General features: G+C 31.7%; 4 protein-coding genes across 6 annotated transcripts in view; 3 read left to right on the forward strand and 1 right to left on the reverse strand.

Annotated features, from left to right (window-relative positions):
- The window catches only part of LOC125815441 (uncharacterized), a 426,658-nt gene that overhangs the window by 384,670 nt on the left and 28,977 nt on the right, over nucleotides 1-13,011 (forward strand). The window lies entirely within an intron of this gene.
- LOC125815227 (glyceraldehyde-3-phosphate dehydrogenase, cytosolic) overlaps nucleotides 1-13,011 on the forward strand; it is a 613,914-nt gene that overhangs the window by 164,818 nt on the left and 436,085 nt on the right. The gene's annotated exons all lie outside the window — the stretch shown is intronic.
- LOC125814944 (GDSL esterase/lipase At3g48460-like) lies at nucleotides 3,081-6,292 on the forward strand. The gene is made up of 3 exons (XM_049494372.1): nucleotides 3,081-3,795; nucleotides 4,170-4,744; nucleotides 5,511-6,292. The coding sequence occupies exons 1-3, from the start codon at nucleotides 3,117-3,119 to the stop codon at nucleotides 6,015-6,017; spliced, it is 1,761 nt and encodes a 586-aa protein (XP_049350329.1). The 5' UTR covers nucleotides 3,081-3,116; the 3' UTR covers nucleotides 6,018-6,292.
- Nucleotides 7,288-9,495, reverse strand: LOC125815327 (E3 ubiquitin-protein ligase AIRP2). The gene is made up of 5 exons (XM_049494777.1): nucleotides 9,125-9,495; nucleotides 8,473-8,635; nucleotides 8,103-8,169; nucleotides 7,760-7,991; nucleotides 7,288-7,644 (listed from the first exon to the last, which is right to left on the reverse strand). The coding sequence occupies exons 1-5, from the start codon at nucleotides 9,211-9,213 to the stop codon at nucleotides 7,434-7,436; spliced, it is 762 nt and encodes a 253-aa protein (XP_049350734.1). The 5' UTR covers nucleotides 9,214-9,495; the 3' UTR covers nucleotides 7,288-7,433.

A 13,011-nucleotide genomic window follows, 5' to 3' on the forward strand; every position in this document is an offset into this window, starting at 1 on the left:
GTTCGAAATGTAATAAAATCTTTAGATATAATTTTAAAATTGAAGAGAGTTAAACTAATAGTAGTAGAAAAGGGAGGTGGAGTTGTGGTAAAAAGTGACATTGAAAGTGAGAAGCTACAATGAAGATGACAATGAATTTTTGAAGAAGAAAGAAAGAAAAAGAAAAAAAATAATAAGGAGAAAAAGTTAAAATAATAAGAAAAACAAAGAAAATATATTTTATAGCAAAATTCTTGTAAAAATAAAATTATATTCGTTTTTTTAGTTTATTCACACTCTTTAAGAGAGTGCATACACTCACCATGCCAGGTGGACAAAAAATGATGTAATAATATCAGTTCAAGATTGTTTAGGGGGGTAATAAGACGCTTGCGTAGTTTATGTGTTTTTTTGAAAATTCGAGACAACTTCAGGTGTCACTTTATGTCTTTTCTCGTGAAATAAAGGGAAGATGAAAAGAGGAATTTGAAAGGTTCTCTTATGATTTAGTAAGGAAAAAACATTTCTTCCTCATTGGTAGTGAAAATAATTTTTTAAAAGTAATTAAATAAAGAAACACTTCTACTAGTTGTTAAAAGGGTTGGAAAGAGGGACCCCCTCACGCTACTGTCGCTCGCTTCAGCTTTAGAAAACGATCGATCGAGAGAAAAAGAAGATGCTTTCTTTTAAATGCAGATTGCATAACAATTTCTTCTTGCTTGTAGTATGGTAGAGTATCAATCTCCCTTTGCTTTGTTTCCTTTCTTTCCTTTTATAGTTGAGTACATGTTTTGCTTTTTTTCTTGTATGATTATGTTCTCATTCATTTATTACATAGTTAATCACATATATGCATTTTCTTAAGTTATAACTTATATGCATTAGTCTTAATAAGTCGTAAAATCTCAAATATTTTTACTTGGGTTTGATGTGTTTAATTATAGAAGATGACATATTTATGTGTTTAATAAACTTAACTATCTAAAATTCAAACGAAAATACGTGCAATTTTTTTTTCAAAATTTGAATTGAAAGTGTTTAATTGGAACACTTTGTTAGAAATTACGATGTTCAATCGAAACATGACTTAATTTGAGTGTCTAACTGAAAAATCTGACAAATTTAAATCAATGTTCAACATATTAATATTACACATAAGCATGTGATCTGACATTTGGTTTTGCTCCCTATTATTACGTTACCATTAATTTGAAGTATACTTGAGATGATTTTGGTGCACTGGTGGGAGTGTCTCACCTTTAATCAGAAGTCTTGGGTTCGAGCCCTGGGTATGGAGAAAATCCTATTGGGAGCGTTACCCCCGAATGGATCCTATAGTGTGCGATTCAAATTTAGTCGGAACTTCGATATGGGTTTCGAACACCAGATGGGAAACCAAAAAAAAGAAGTATACTAAGATTGCATGATTTTATAAGGGTTGGGATTGGGGGTATATTCTTCTCAGTGTGATTTCATAAGAAAGGATATTCTATTCAACATGATTTAAGGGGCTAGTCATAAAATTAGTTATAATCCACAAAAATTATTAATTAATAACCTCTTTGGGCTTTGAAAAAATCATTTATATTGAATTTTAAAAAGTACTAAAATTAACTTATTTTAAATCAGTTGTAGTAAATGTTACAAAGTATTTCTTGCAACGATATATTATCATTTGATGGTGCCATTTTTTCCTTTCGATCGTTTTCTGAAGATTTGAATTTTATTATTTTATGTACATCCTATTCTTTTTCTTTTGTTATTTAATACTTTCATCATATATACAATAACTCATGAAGACAGAAAGAAATCATTTTTTGCGTTTCCCTAATTTCTACCTATTGCATGGAGCCAACTTTCTTAGATTACATTTTATATGATTTTAATACTTTTATTAATTTAGATGAGCTGAAAAATTATCTATCATTCACAAAATTTTATACTATTTTTTTAGGTATAATTATTTAATAAAAAATTATCTTAATAATATTTTTTTTATTTTATAAAACTGTATATTACTTGATTTAATATCTAATATTAAAAAATGCAACAACAAATAATTCTTTTTTTTTTTTTACATAAAATCGAGTAAACCCAACAAATTATACAATATTTGCAAAATATAAATAAGAACAAGTGACCACAAATCAATCTCAAATGGTTGATTATTTTCTCATTTTCGTTCAATTTTTCTCTCAAAATATCTCTCAATAGAGTGTTCTTTAGCAATTATTTAAATAGATCCCTATCTTCTTCAACTTTATTCATGTTAACAATTTATGAAAGTGATATAACGCACTAATACGTAGAAATTAAAAACTTTATTTTAACTCGTTATTTTAGTCAACTTTTAGTTTTTAACTATCGTTTAGGTTTCTCACTCTATATAAATAGAATGAACTTGAGTTAGAGTGTAAAATTAAAAACCAAGACCAAGTTCAAAGGCTTGTATATTGTATTTGGCCAAAGAAAAAAGTTATCCTATTTTATCTCTATTATTATCATTATTTAATATTGTTATTTTGAGCTTGATTTCTTAATAAAAGTCAAATTAATTGAAAGTCATATATGTAAGCTATTTTATTTTATTTTAAAGTGTGATCTATGAATCTTCTTCTATCTTATGTTTTTTCCGAATATCCTCAATTTAATTAATCAGGAACCATTTATTCAAATTATACATGCCACAATTTTGGCAAACATAATATACTTTTAAAAATTATCTTATAAAGTACAAGTGGACCTGAACTTTCACTTCGTTGGTGTAATTTCTTACACCCAATTTTCATCAATCACTATTTATCTTTCGGTTATTCACCTACTTATGGTCAGGAAAATTGATGATAATAAAATTGTGACTGAGATCCTAGTTTAACTCAGTAAAACATTTTGTTGTGGACTGTTGGTATCTAGTGCCTCAAACAATGAATACCTGTGATTACTTGCCTAAAACAAAGGAGACTACAAAATTATCCTCTCAACTCCAACAGAATGAAACTGAATTCTATAAATAGCCTTTCTTGCAACATATCTTACTTAGCAGACCACCTTTGAATAACATAAACTTAGTACAAAAAAATACCAAAAAAAAAGAGAAAAAAAACATAAATATAAACTTAGTACTACAAATTTCAACTATGTCCAATATGTTCTTTCCACATTTTCCTCTTACCTTTTTCTTCTGTTTCTGCCTATTTTTCTCATTTTCATATGCTCATTTAACGAGCCCTGAAACTCCCCATTGTGATTGTTCCTCTGCTCATAACAATAGCCATGAAAATATTCCCGCCAAGCCCGGTCAGTCTTCCCCTGCTCATGACAATAGCCATGAAAATATTCCCACCAAGCCGGCTAATCCTACCCCTGTAAATAACAACAACCAGCAGGAAGTTCCTGCCAAGCCGGCTAATCCTTCCCCTGCAAATAACAACCAGCAGGAAGTTCCTGCCAAGCCGGCTAATCCTTCCCCTGCAAATAACAACAACCAGGAAGTTCCTGCCAAGCCTGCTAATCCTACCCCTGCAAATAACAACAACCAGCAGGAAGTTCCTGCCAAGCCGGCTAATCCTACCCCTGCAAATAACAACAACCAAGAAGTCCCTGCCAAGCCGGCTAATCCTTCCCCTGAACATAACAACAACCAGGAAGTTCCTGCCAAGCCGGCTAATCCTACCCCTGCAAATAACAACAACCAGGAAGTTCCTGCCGAGCCGGCTAATCCTTCCCCCGCACAGAACAACAACCAGGAAGTTCCTGCAAAGCCTGGTAATTCTTCCCCTGCACAGAACACCAACCAGGAAGTTCCTGCCAAACCTGGTAATTCTTTCCCTGATCACGTTAGATAGTTTACAATATATGTGACGTGAGATTGAACCGCATCAAAAGGCAAATGTTAATTTGAAAGCTTTATATATTGAGGGTGTTTGGTATGATTGAAAATAGTCAGAAGGCAAAGTCATTTCCTTCACAATTATCTTACCTCTTAATTGTATATATCATTCCTTGACCATGTAAATACAGGCCTCCTCTGAATAGTGGCCAAGTTAATTTGTAGGCTTTGTTGTATCATGAAGGGACTAGTCTATATATTCCCAAAAAAAGTATACAGACAATATCTCTTTAAGGAAGTTGTTTTCACTCCTCAAAAGATTTTCTTTTTCTAACTTCCTCATATATTATTTTCGTAACAGGCAACTCTTCCCCTGCTAATAACAATAGCCAAGACACTTCAACCAGGCATAATAACTTTGCAGGATGCTTCCACAAGGTCTACGCTTTTGGAGACTCCTACACTGATACAGGAAATGCTAATTTACTGGATGGTCACACATCAAGCGGTTCAGCAAAATCAAACAATAATTTATGTGATGGACATTTGATGGTAGATTTTCTATGTGATGCTCTTAAGTTACCACATTTGCCACCCTTTCAAAATACCTCCGCAAATTTCCAAGCTGGGGCCAACTTTGCAATAGCCGGATCAACAATTCTCTCTAAAGAGGATTTTTCAACCAAGAAACTTACTAACCCATTCTGGAAAGGATTACCAATGAACTTTCAAACTCAGATTGATTGGTTCTTTAAGTTCAAACAGCAGATGGGATGTACAGATAAAAATGGTAAAAATTGTCAGGCTGAAATGGAGAATGCACTCTTCTGGATAGGCTCTGTTGGTGTCAGTGACTATGCTCGTATACAAGGGTCCTCTCTAACTTCACATTGGCTCACACAGCAGTCCGTCTTTCAAGTTAGCAGACTTATCGAGGTATGCACATGAACTGTAACTTAATTGTCTCCATAAAAGCTGACATAGTAATATTAGTATTAAAACCTCTTTGGGTCAAGCTTCCAAGATCAGCTTACGTTGATAAGTATTTTGTGTCAAATGAAGTTTTAGAAAAGGTATTTTTGGATAGTAACAGTTTATCTTTGCCAAATCATTTGAAATGCACTTCTGTTAGTATTTATAGAAACAATTAGTATTCGTCCAATCTTTTCAAAAATGTTTTTGAGTGTCCAATTACAAAGAAAGATATGAAAGAATTTAAAATGATTTGCAGTATTTATTTATGAGAGACCTTAATTAAAATTTTCAATTTCATCTCATTAAAATGTTAAAACTAAAATCACACAGAGAGGGAACAAGTTTATGGTACTTTGGACATATATATGTATTGTTGAAAATGCATGAGCTAAGTTTATGTGAGTACTGTGGGGATAGTTTGACAATTTTTTTGGTTAGGATATTTTTGTCCCCAAAAAAAATTAAAAACGTTTGCTTCTACTCTTATGAAGAAGCTACTTTTCCCGGTTTTTTCCCTTGCAACAGAAAAACAGTTTCTACTACTAGTCAAAAACACTTATTTTTGACAAAATCTTGGCCAAACACTTTAATGTTCCAAAGTAAGCCCTCTTCTTTTATTATATGATTAAACACTTGTAGTTTCCTAGAAGTTTGGCCAAACAGACTATTTAGTATCACAGGTATTTGACATCACAGCAATGCTAAGTAGATGGTGTTATATGTATAGGCAACACTGCAAAGCGGAGCGAAGTACATCGTAGTTCAAGGGTTACCACCAATAGGATGCCTTCCATTACATATCTCGTTGTGTCCACTGAAAGCTGCTCTTGATCATATGGGATGTGCAGCAGCTGTCAACGCAGCAGTAATGTTGCACAACCAGATCCTTCAAAAAAAATTGGAAATATTCCGTAGTTTATATCCTAATTGTCATATCTTATATGCTGACTACTGGAATGCATATCTAACAATAAAGATGAACCTAAAAAAGTACCAATTTGAGGAAGCTTTCAAACCTTGCTGTGGAGCTGTAGGAGGACCATTGAACTTCAACCTGCATTCGCCGTGTGGCTCACCTGGAACCGTTAAATGTAATGATCCAAGCAAATTTATCAGCTGGGATGGTATCCATCTTACAGAAGCGATGAATCGGAAAGTCACTGATCTTTTCCTCAATCAAGGCTTCTGTCAACCATCTTTTAGTGAGCTGGTCAAGAGTAAGAGTGGCATGTAGATTGGACTCAATGTAGCCTAGTAAATAATACCGCTCCGGAAAGACCAATCAAGAGAGCGAGATAATAATAGGAATGTTTCTTCCGTTGTAAGAATGAAAAACTTTAGAGTAAGCAAGAGTACCTCCTTTATCAATAATAGATAGACAACCTTTGTGGAGTACAATAAATATTTTCACCAAGCTGCATTGTGAACGCACATGTATTGTCATGTATGAATCTATCTATGTGGTAATTTAATGGACTGGAAGGATACTCTTCCTTTGTTGAGACTTTCCACAGCTCTTAGCAGTTTTACCTGTAAATTGGCGGGACACTCCAGCTAACTCCTCCTACACCAAAATTGCAACTCTTTTATATATTTGTACTTTGCAAAAAACAAATACAAAATGCTGCTTTCCCCATCAAAACATCTTTCATTCGTCCTTAGTTTTTTGCCAATTCTATCTTTGCCAATCTGATAATCAGCACTTGCAATTCTGTGGCATCACCCAGTCAACACCAAGAATGTTGTATATAATGTCCATTATCTGTCGGGTACAGTAGCATTGAAGCAAGAGACGGTTGATAGATTCTTGTGAGTTCTCACACAAGAAAAACAGAGAATTTTCTTCACTGCACTTGTCTCAAGTAAGACATTACCTGGGTAGCAATCCACCTTTAGGCTACTTTGGTGGTGCTTTTGTCCTCCATATCATCATCTTCCAGAGCCAATTGTTTTAGCAATTGCACTAGCCTTTGAAGAATACCGTAGCACCTTTTCACGGAGAAGAAGACACTGCTGCTAGCAACCCCAAATTGAGAGTCCACCCAGTTGTCATCAACAGCAATTGGCTGCAAAAGTGTCATAAAGGTGACTGATATCTTGGAATTCTCAATCATTAAAGTTTCTTCTGAACTATAGCTGCCATTCAGAGTTGACAAAAGTAAAAAACAGTTGGCCACCATAATATTTTTGTTTGGGGCTTAACTGTAGAGAGTAGGGAATTCATCCTCTAATCTCCCTAATTCAATTCATCATCTCTCCAAAAAAAAAAAAATTCCTTCCATTCCCACCTTCATCGTGATGTTGCTCAATCATTTGTCTTAACTATACTGCTAAAATATAACACGTCCTTATAAATCTCTAGCAAAATAAAAGAATGTATAGTTTGCATCATCAAAAGCAAAGGCTATGCACTATCAATTGGATATAATATATGTAAATGATGCAAAATTCCAAATAAGGAGCTTTGGGACATTATTTTGGAAATAAAAATCTGATATTGATCATGAAGCTGGCATGAATACCACCACAAAGACAATCATGGAGGTGGTTATTTCTCTGTGAAATTTAGGAGAATTTCTCCCACCAGAATTATGTACATTTGAAGGTTTTCTTTCTCTATCTGTACACTATTTATCTCAAATGTTTTATGTCATATTAGGTATTCATAATACATCAAGAACAACGCATCAGGAGAATCCTTAGGCAGACTGTTAACATACAGATAGAAATGCAATAAATCCTCTTTGGAAACAGTCTCAGGATCAACAACTTCATCATTGCAGGTGAGAACCCATAAGTCTCTTGACTTAACTCTCTTCAAGTTACCACGGCAAAAGGGGCAGGATTCGGATCTTGTATTCCTGAAAGGTTGAGAAAGCAATATTGTTCTCAGCCAAGTTCTAAGAATAATGAAAGACATGAATAGAGAGGATGCAGACATAATTAATTATTTCTAAGAAAATGTAGGTATATTACCAATCACGATAGCAATTAATGCACATTGCATGGCAGCAATTTGGTAAGACCATTTTGTTACAAGGCTCCAAGCATATTCCACATTCATCTTCTCTCTCTGCTTCAAAGTTGGAAAATTTGGAGTCTCCTTTCACTTTCTCTTGAAAACTTCCTATGCCATGATTTACAACTTTACAATCGTCCAGCTCCACCAAGTTAGAATGTAGCTGCTGTAGTGATGGCAGTATAACGCCTGTAATTTTGTCATTATTAAAAGTAATAGTTAAGCACAATCAATGTAAGAAACTTAATCCTAAAAATGCGTAAAATGCTTAGTACATAATAAGGAGAATGAGCGACTAACCATAAAAGTCGTTGATAGTTGCTCTTCGTCCATGTCTAGATATTCTTGGTCTCCCATCTGTACGCACCTGCCAAAGGAGAGACGTTGTTAGTAAACTGACAAAAGGCAGGTAAAAGTGACAGAACAGTAGATTGTGCAACTACAATCTTCGTTGTCACTAATAAAGAGGGGAAAGAAAAACACTGGATATTCAATAAATTCTGAAGCTAACTGGAGTTACATGATTCCTTTTTGGCAAGTGGCCTTTGACTTACACATGGGAACACACATATTGACTCTTCTAATGCATATGCCGTATACATGAATAGAATTACGAGAGAGCGGGTTAAGACAAAAAACTCAGTGTCTGTCAACAGAAAGAAATTCATACTTTGTAAATGAGGACATGAAAGAAATTCATATATCCAGGAAGCAGACAAGTGCAGGAACTATCTATCCAACGGAGCAAAAACAGAAACACAGGAGCCATTCCATTGTAGGTCAGTTTCATTTGAAGACGTGCTCCACTCTTTTCTCTTGGAATTGCAGCAGCCCTGCAAGCAAACCAGCATATTAGATAAGACGAAATGAATTCTTAAACAGAAACAAGAACTTCCACTGTCACAAAGACGAGGAAAAATTGCACAATCATTTGATACTAAGGGTACTTCAAATGCTACAAATTGCAAGCATGGACATGCTGGAGAAAACAGACACTGGCACACTATAAATCCAAATTTCCATCAGGGCTTACAACATCAGAACATGACCAAAAAGCAAAGGGAAAGTAACACTAACAATCATGAAGTCTTTATTCTTTTTACAAAACTACATAAATAGGAAATTAATCTTCCTTATTCCTAAATAAAGTTGATATCAACAAAAATATAGTGAAGCTAAAAGCAAGCTAGCACAGCCCAACACCAAAGTAGAACCACATTAAAGCATCAACAACCCAAAAAGGATAATACAAACCCCTAATTAAACAAGTACAATTATTAGCTCAGAAAGTAAAAATCAAGTCTTTGAAAAAGCAAACTTACAGAGTATTAGCATACTGAATATCAGCCTCCAAAACTTTCAAGGAATCCTGATAAGAACTCCTTCCAACCTGGTAATTCACCATCTCCATCCCCCTCTTTGAGATGCCTTTACCCCTCAAGAAAACTGCTTTTTATGTTTTCTTGGACAAACAAATATTGACAAAAGCAAAGTCTTCCTTCTACACAAAAAAAACTAAAACCCCAATATGTCTAAAATCATGTTTTTGTGCCAAAAAACACAATTTTTCAAGAAAACAAGAAACCCCTTTTGATCTCTTCCACCCTTTTTCAAGAACACTATCTTTATTAAGAAAAAAAAACTCTATTTTTTTCTAAAAAAGGGTCGGCTTTGAATGGGACAGCTTTCTAAGTTTTTGTTGGTAATAAAGAAAATATAATGGTTGAAACAACTCCAAATTTATGCTTTTTCAACAAGAACCCATAAATATAAAATTATTATATTATTATCCTTTTAAGAACTAATAAAAAAATTCTTATTATATATATTATTGAGAATATTAAAATTGTTCTGAATTAGGCAAGTAAATTAATTATGAATTGATTTGGTCGAATAAATTGATTTATTCACATTGTAAGTTTTGCTTATTCAATAAGTCAAAGAAGATGAGCAGTTGATCAAAATTAGATAAGAATTAAAGGGAAAAATAAGTGATATTATTTTTCTATTTTAAGCATAATCATGATTAATGTTAGGTGTCATTATCCAGCAAAATATTTATGATAATTATTTAATTTGGTGGCTATTAAATGTACAAGTTGTTCACACTTATATAATTACGTTACCTGTTCCATTATTCTTTAGACTTATTGGATATATGGAAATTTGGTGTATGTGACTCATTCGTTAATACATTTTTCTAGAATATATATTATATTTAATATTCAATTATTTAATTATATTTGATATGATAATATTATAAAATTAAAATTGATGAATGGAAGTTTTTGTCAAACTAACATTTCTACTATGATTATATTTCTCTGTTGCAATTTAATATATAATCAAACAAATATGTTGGGCTGTTAATTGTTGAAAGACCCAAATCCACAAGATGCATGCGGAAAAAAATGCAATTACTAGGATGAATTGGTAATCATACTTGTAATTTTAAAAATTATTATTCTCTTTATCGAATTTTATTTGTCTAATATTGACTTAATATGAAATTTTTAAAAAATAAAGTTTTTTTTGAATTTTATGATCTTAAGATGTTACCTAGATGTACTAAAATATGGTTTAAACTTGTGATACTAAAATGTTATATGGGAAAATTAGAATTAAAATTGCTAAAAAAAGAAAGAGACATTCTTTTGAAAACGGATAAAAAAAAATTAAGACAAATAAATTGAAACGGATAGAATACATGAAGGTGCATCTAACATAGTAAATAACTTGGTCCAAGTCAATTTGTATGCATCTTGATTAATTTTATGAACATTTGCTACCATCCATTAATACATATATACTAGGTAACTCTATCGATCAAGACTTAGACAGATGAAAATAAACCACCTCGTATTTTTGCTTTTGCTTGAACATGAGGACCTCATGATTTTAGAACTACTTTATTGACTATCAAACAAGACCCTTAAGTGGATAGATTTTATTCATCTTATTATAATCATTGATCAATGTAAAACTTTAGTTACAAATCATTTAGTGTGAATAGGAATGACAAAATGGTTAAAATTTACGGTAATCTATTCGATCCAATTTATTTATTTTTTAAATAGATTGGATAACCAATTATTTTAAATATGAGTCAAATATGGATCAATTCATATTATTCATCATAGAATATGAATATTTATTAATTGTACATTCATTAAAGTAGATAAGGACGTAGAAACACTTATAACATACTCTTTGTTTAAAAGAAAGAAGAAAATGAAGAAGAAATATTTGTAATCCAAGAAATACATATTTCTTTTGCACCAATATTTTTTATTTTTAATGATGGTAAAACGAAGATTAATGTGCTACATGTTAAAAATTAAAATATACTAATATTTTGAATTAATTAATTTGTCATTCTCCTAGTGGAAACTGATTCAAAGAAGTACTAATACATGGGATTTTGATTTATTTTAAAAACATCATGTTTCATAAATATCAAAAACAATAATTCCTCAGGGATAATCTTAACAAAAATTAACAAATATATATGAGCAAGTTAATATTTTATTTACTTTTTTACCTAGTTTATTTTGATCTGTCCATATTCAACTTGAACTCTCGTTTGTCACCTCTAGGTGTGAGTTATAATGAATGAATAAAATAAAAATATGAAATAGACCTAAAATGACGATAACAAATATGTTTATAAATTTAAATAATCCTATAATATAATTCATGCATTACTTAATTAAGAACAAAATAAAATAAATGGCGTTTATAAAAATAATATGAGCTAAATGACATATTAGGATAAGTAGAAAAAAATACGTCAGTAATATTTAAAAGTACAATACTCGATATATATATTATAATGTAAAATTGATCTATATATAAAGTGGAAAAAATAAATGAAAAGAATTTTATGTGACCTATGCAACTTTGAAATTTAATCAAATCATATATATCCTACACCTATGTGAGTTCGTACTTATATTTTTTTATTTCATTCGGAGTCCACATTAAATTTTTTGATTAAATTCGGATTGCGCGTCCAATTCGGAGGCCGAGACGCTTTCAAGAGGATTTTCTTCACATTCAGAGCTCGAGCCTGAAATCTCTGATTTAAGGTGAAACACTCTCACCAATACACCACAATCCATATTAGTTCGTTCCTAGTTATGTTGACCATATGTTGTAATAATAATATGATGTTTTTATTTTTTTGTTGTTAATAATGTGATTATTATTATAATAATATTTCTGGTGGACCAAGTCTCCACGTGGAAAGCAAGAGTTTGTTTCTTAAAAGAGATAAGTAAAATCACTTGGAACTATCCTTATATTGTTTAGTTTATCAAAAGACACTTGGAATTATCCATATCTTTTTCTTAAAAAATATTTTCCTCCGTCCTAATTTATATTACTCGTTTTTTTTTTCAATTAGTTCAAAAAGAAGTGATATGTTTTTATATTTAGTAATAATTTAATTTTAAAATATTTATTTTACTTTCAATGAAATATTTATTTTACTTTCAAGGAAGAATTTTCTCAGTTTCAATATTTTCAATTATATGTAGTCTAATAAAATCAACAATCATAGAGTAATATAAAAATACAGTTATTAGGAATCTCTTTTGGACAAAGAAATCTCATTGACATTCTTTTAAAATAAACTTTAGGACTTCTAAAATATATATAATATTTGCTACTTGGAGAATAAGCAACTTAATAGAAAAATCATCAAGTAGCATACATGGAAAGAATAACCTTTTGTTCCCTTCAATTCTCATTAAATGAGCAACTTTCACATATAACAAACATAAAAATTATATTTGTATGTTATAACTATAGTTTGTATAATTACGCTCCATAGCAAATTTTATGTTTGCTATGGAGCATCAGATTGTATAACTCGCTGGCAAAAGCTTTAGATTTGTATAATTTCGCTGATATGCCATTTGTATAAATCGTTGGCAACCCCTCGTTGTATAAATCGCTGGCAGTCTCTCAATTCAATTTTATGTGTTTGTATATTTCCATAAAATTTGAATTTGTATACAATTGATTCGAAATAAACATTTGTATATCAAATCTCTCTCTCTCTCGCTTTATACAACACAATTATACATTGTAATTTGTATAATCTGTGTTTGTATAAAGTGAGAAAGAGAGAAAGGCAAAAGAGAATTGGGCAGGGGAAGATCTGTATTTGTATAATTATAAGTGTATAGGACGAAACTATATGTAT

This window comes from Solanum verrucosum, unplaced genomic scaffold (genome assembly GCF_900185275.1).
Source record: "Solanum verrucosum unplaced genomic scaffold, falcon-dt-bn FXZP01000085.1, whole genome shotgun sequence".
NCBI classification, from domain to species: domain Eukaryota; kingdom Viridiplantae; phylum Streptophyta; class Magnoliopsida; order Solanales; family Solanaceae; genus Solanum; species Solanum verrucosum.

What these genes read in the sequence shown, in the direction of transcription:
- LOC125814944 (XM_049494372.1), top strand. Translation starts at nt 3,117, where the DNA reads ATGTCCAATATGTTCTTTCCACATTTTCCTCTTACCTTTTTCTTCTGT. An exon ending in GGAAGTTCCTGCCAAACCTG is followed by an intron (nt 3,796 to 4,169) that starts GTAATTCTTTCC and finishes TTTTCGTAACAG; the next exon opens with GCAACTCTTCCCCTGCTAAT. An exon ending in AAGTTAGCAGACTTATCGAG is followed by an intron (nt 4,745 to 5,510) that starts GTATGCACATGA and finishes TTATATGTATAG; the next exon opens with GCAACACTGCAAAGCGGAGC.
- LOC125815327 (XM_049494777.1), bottom strand. Translation starts at nt 9,213, where the DNA reads ATGGAGATGGTGAATTACCAGGTTGGAAGGAGTTCTTATCAGGATTCC. An exon ending in TTCATGTCCTCATTTACAAA is followed by an intron (nt 8,170 to 8,472) that starts GTATGAATTTCT and finishes CTCCTTTGGCAG; the next exon opens with GTGCGTACAGATGGGAGACC. An exon ending in ATTAATTGCTATCGTGATTG is followed by an intron (nt 7,645 to 7,759) that starts GTAATATACCTA and finishes TCAACCTTTCAG; the next exon opens with GAATACAAGATCCGAATCCT.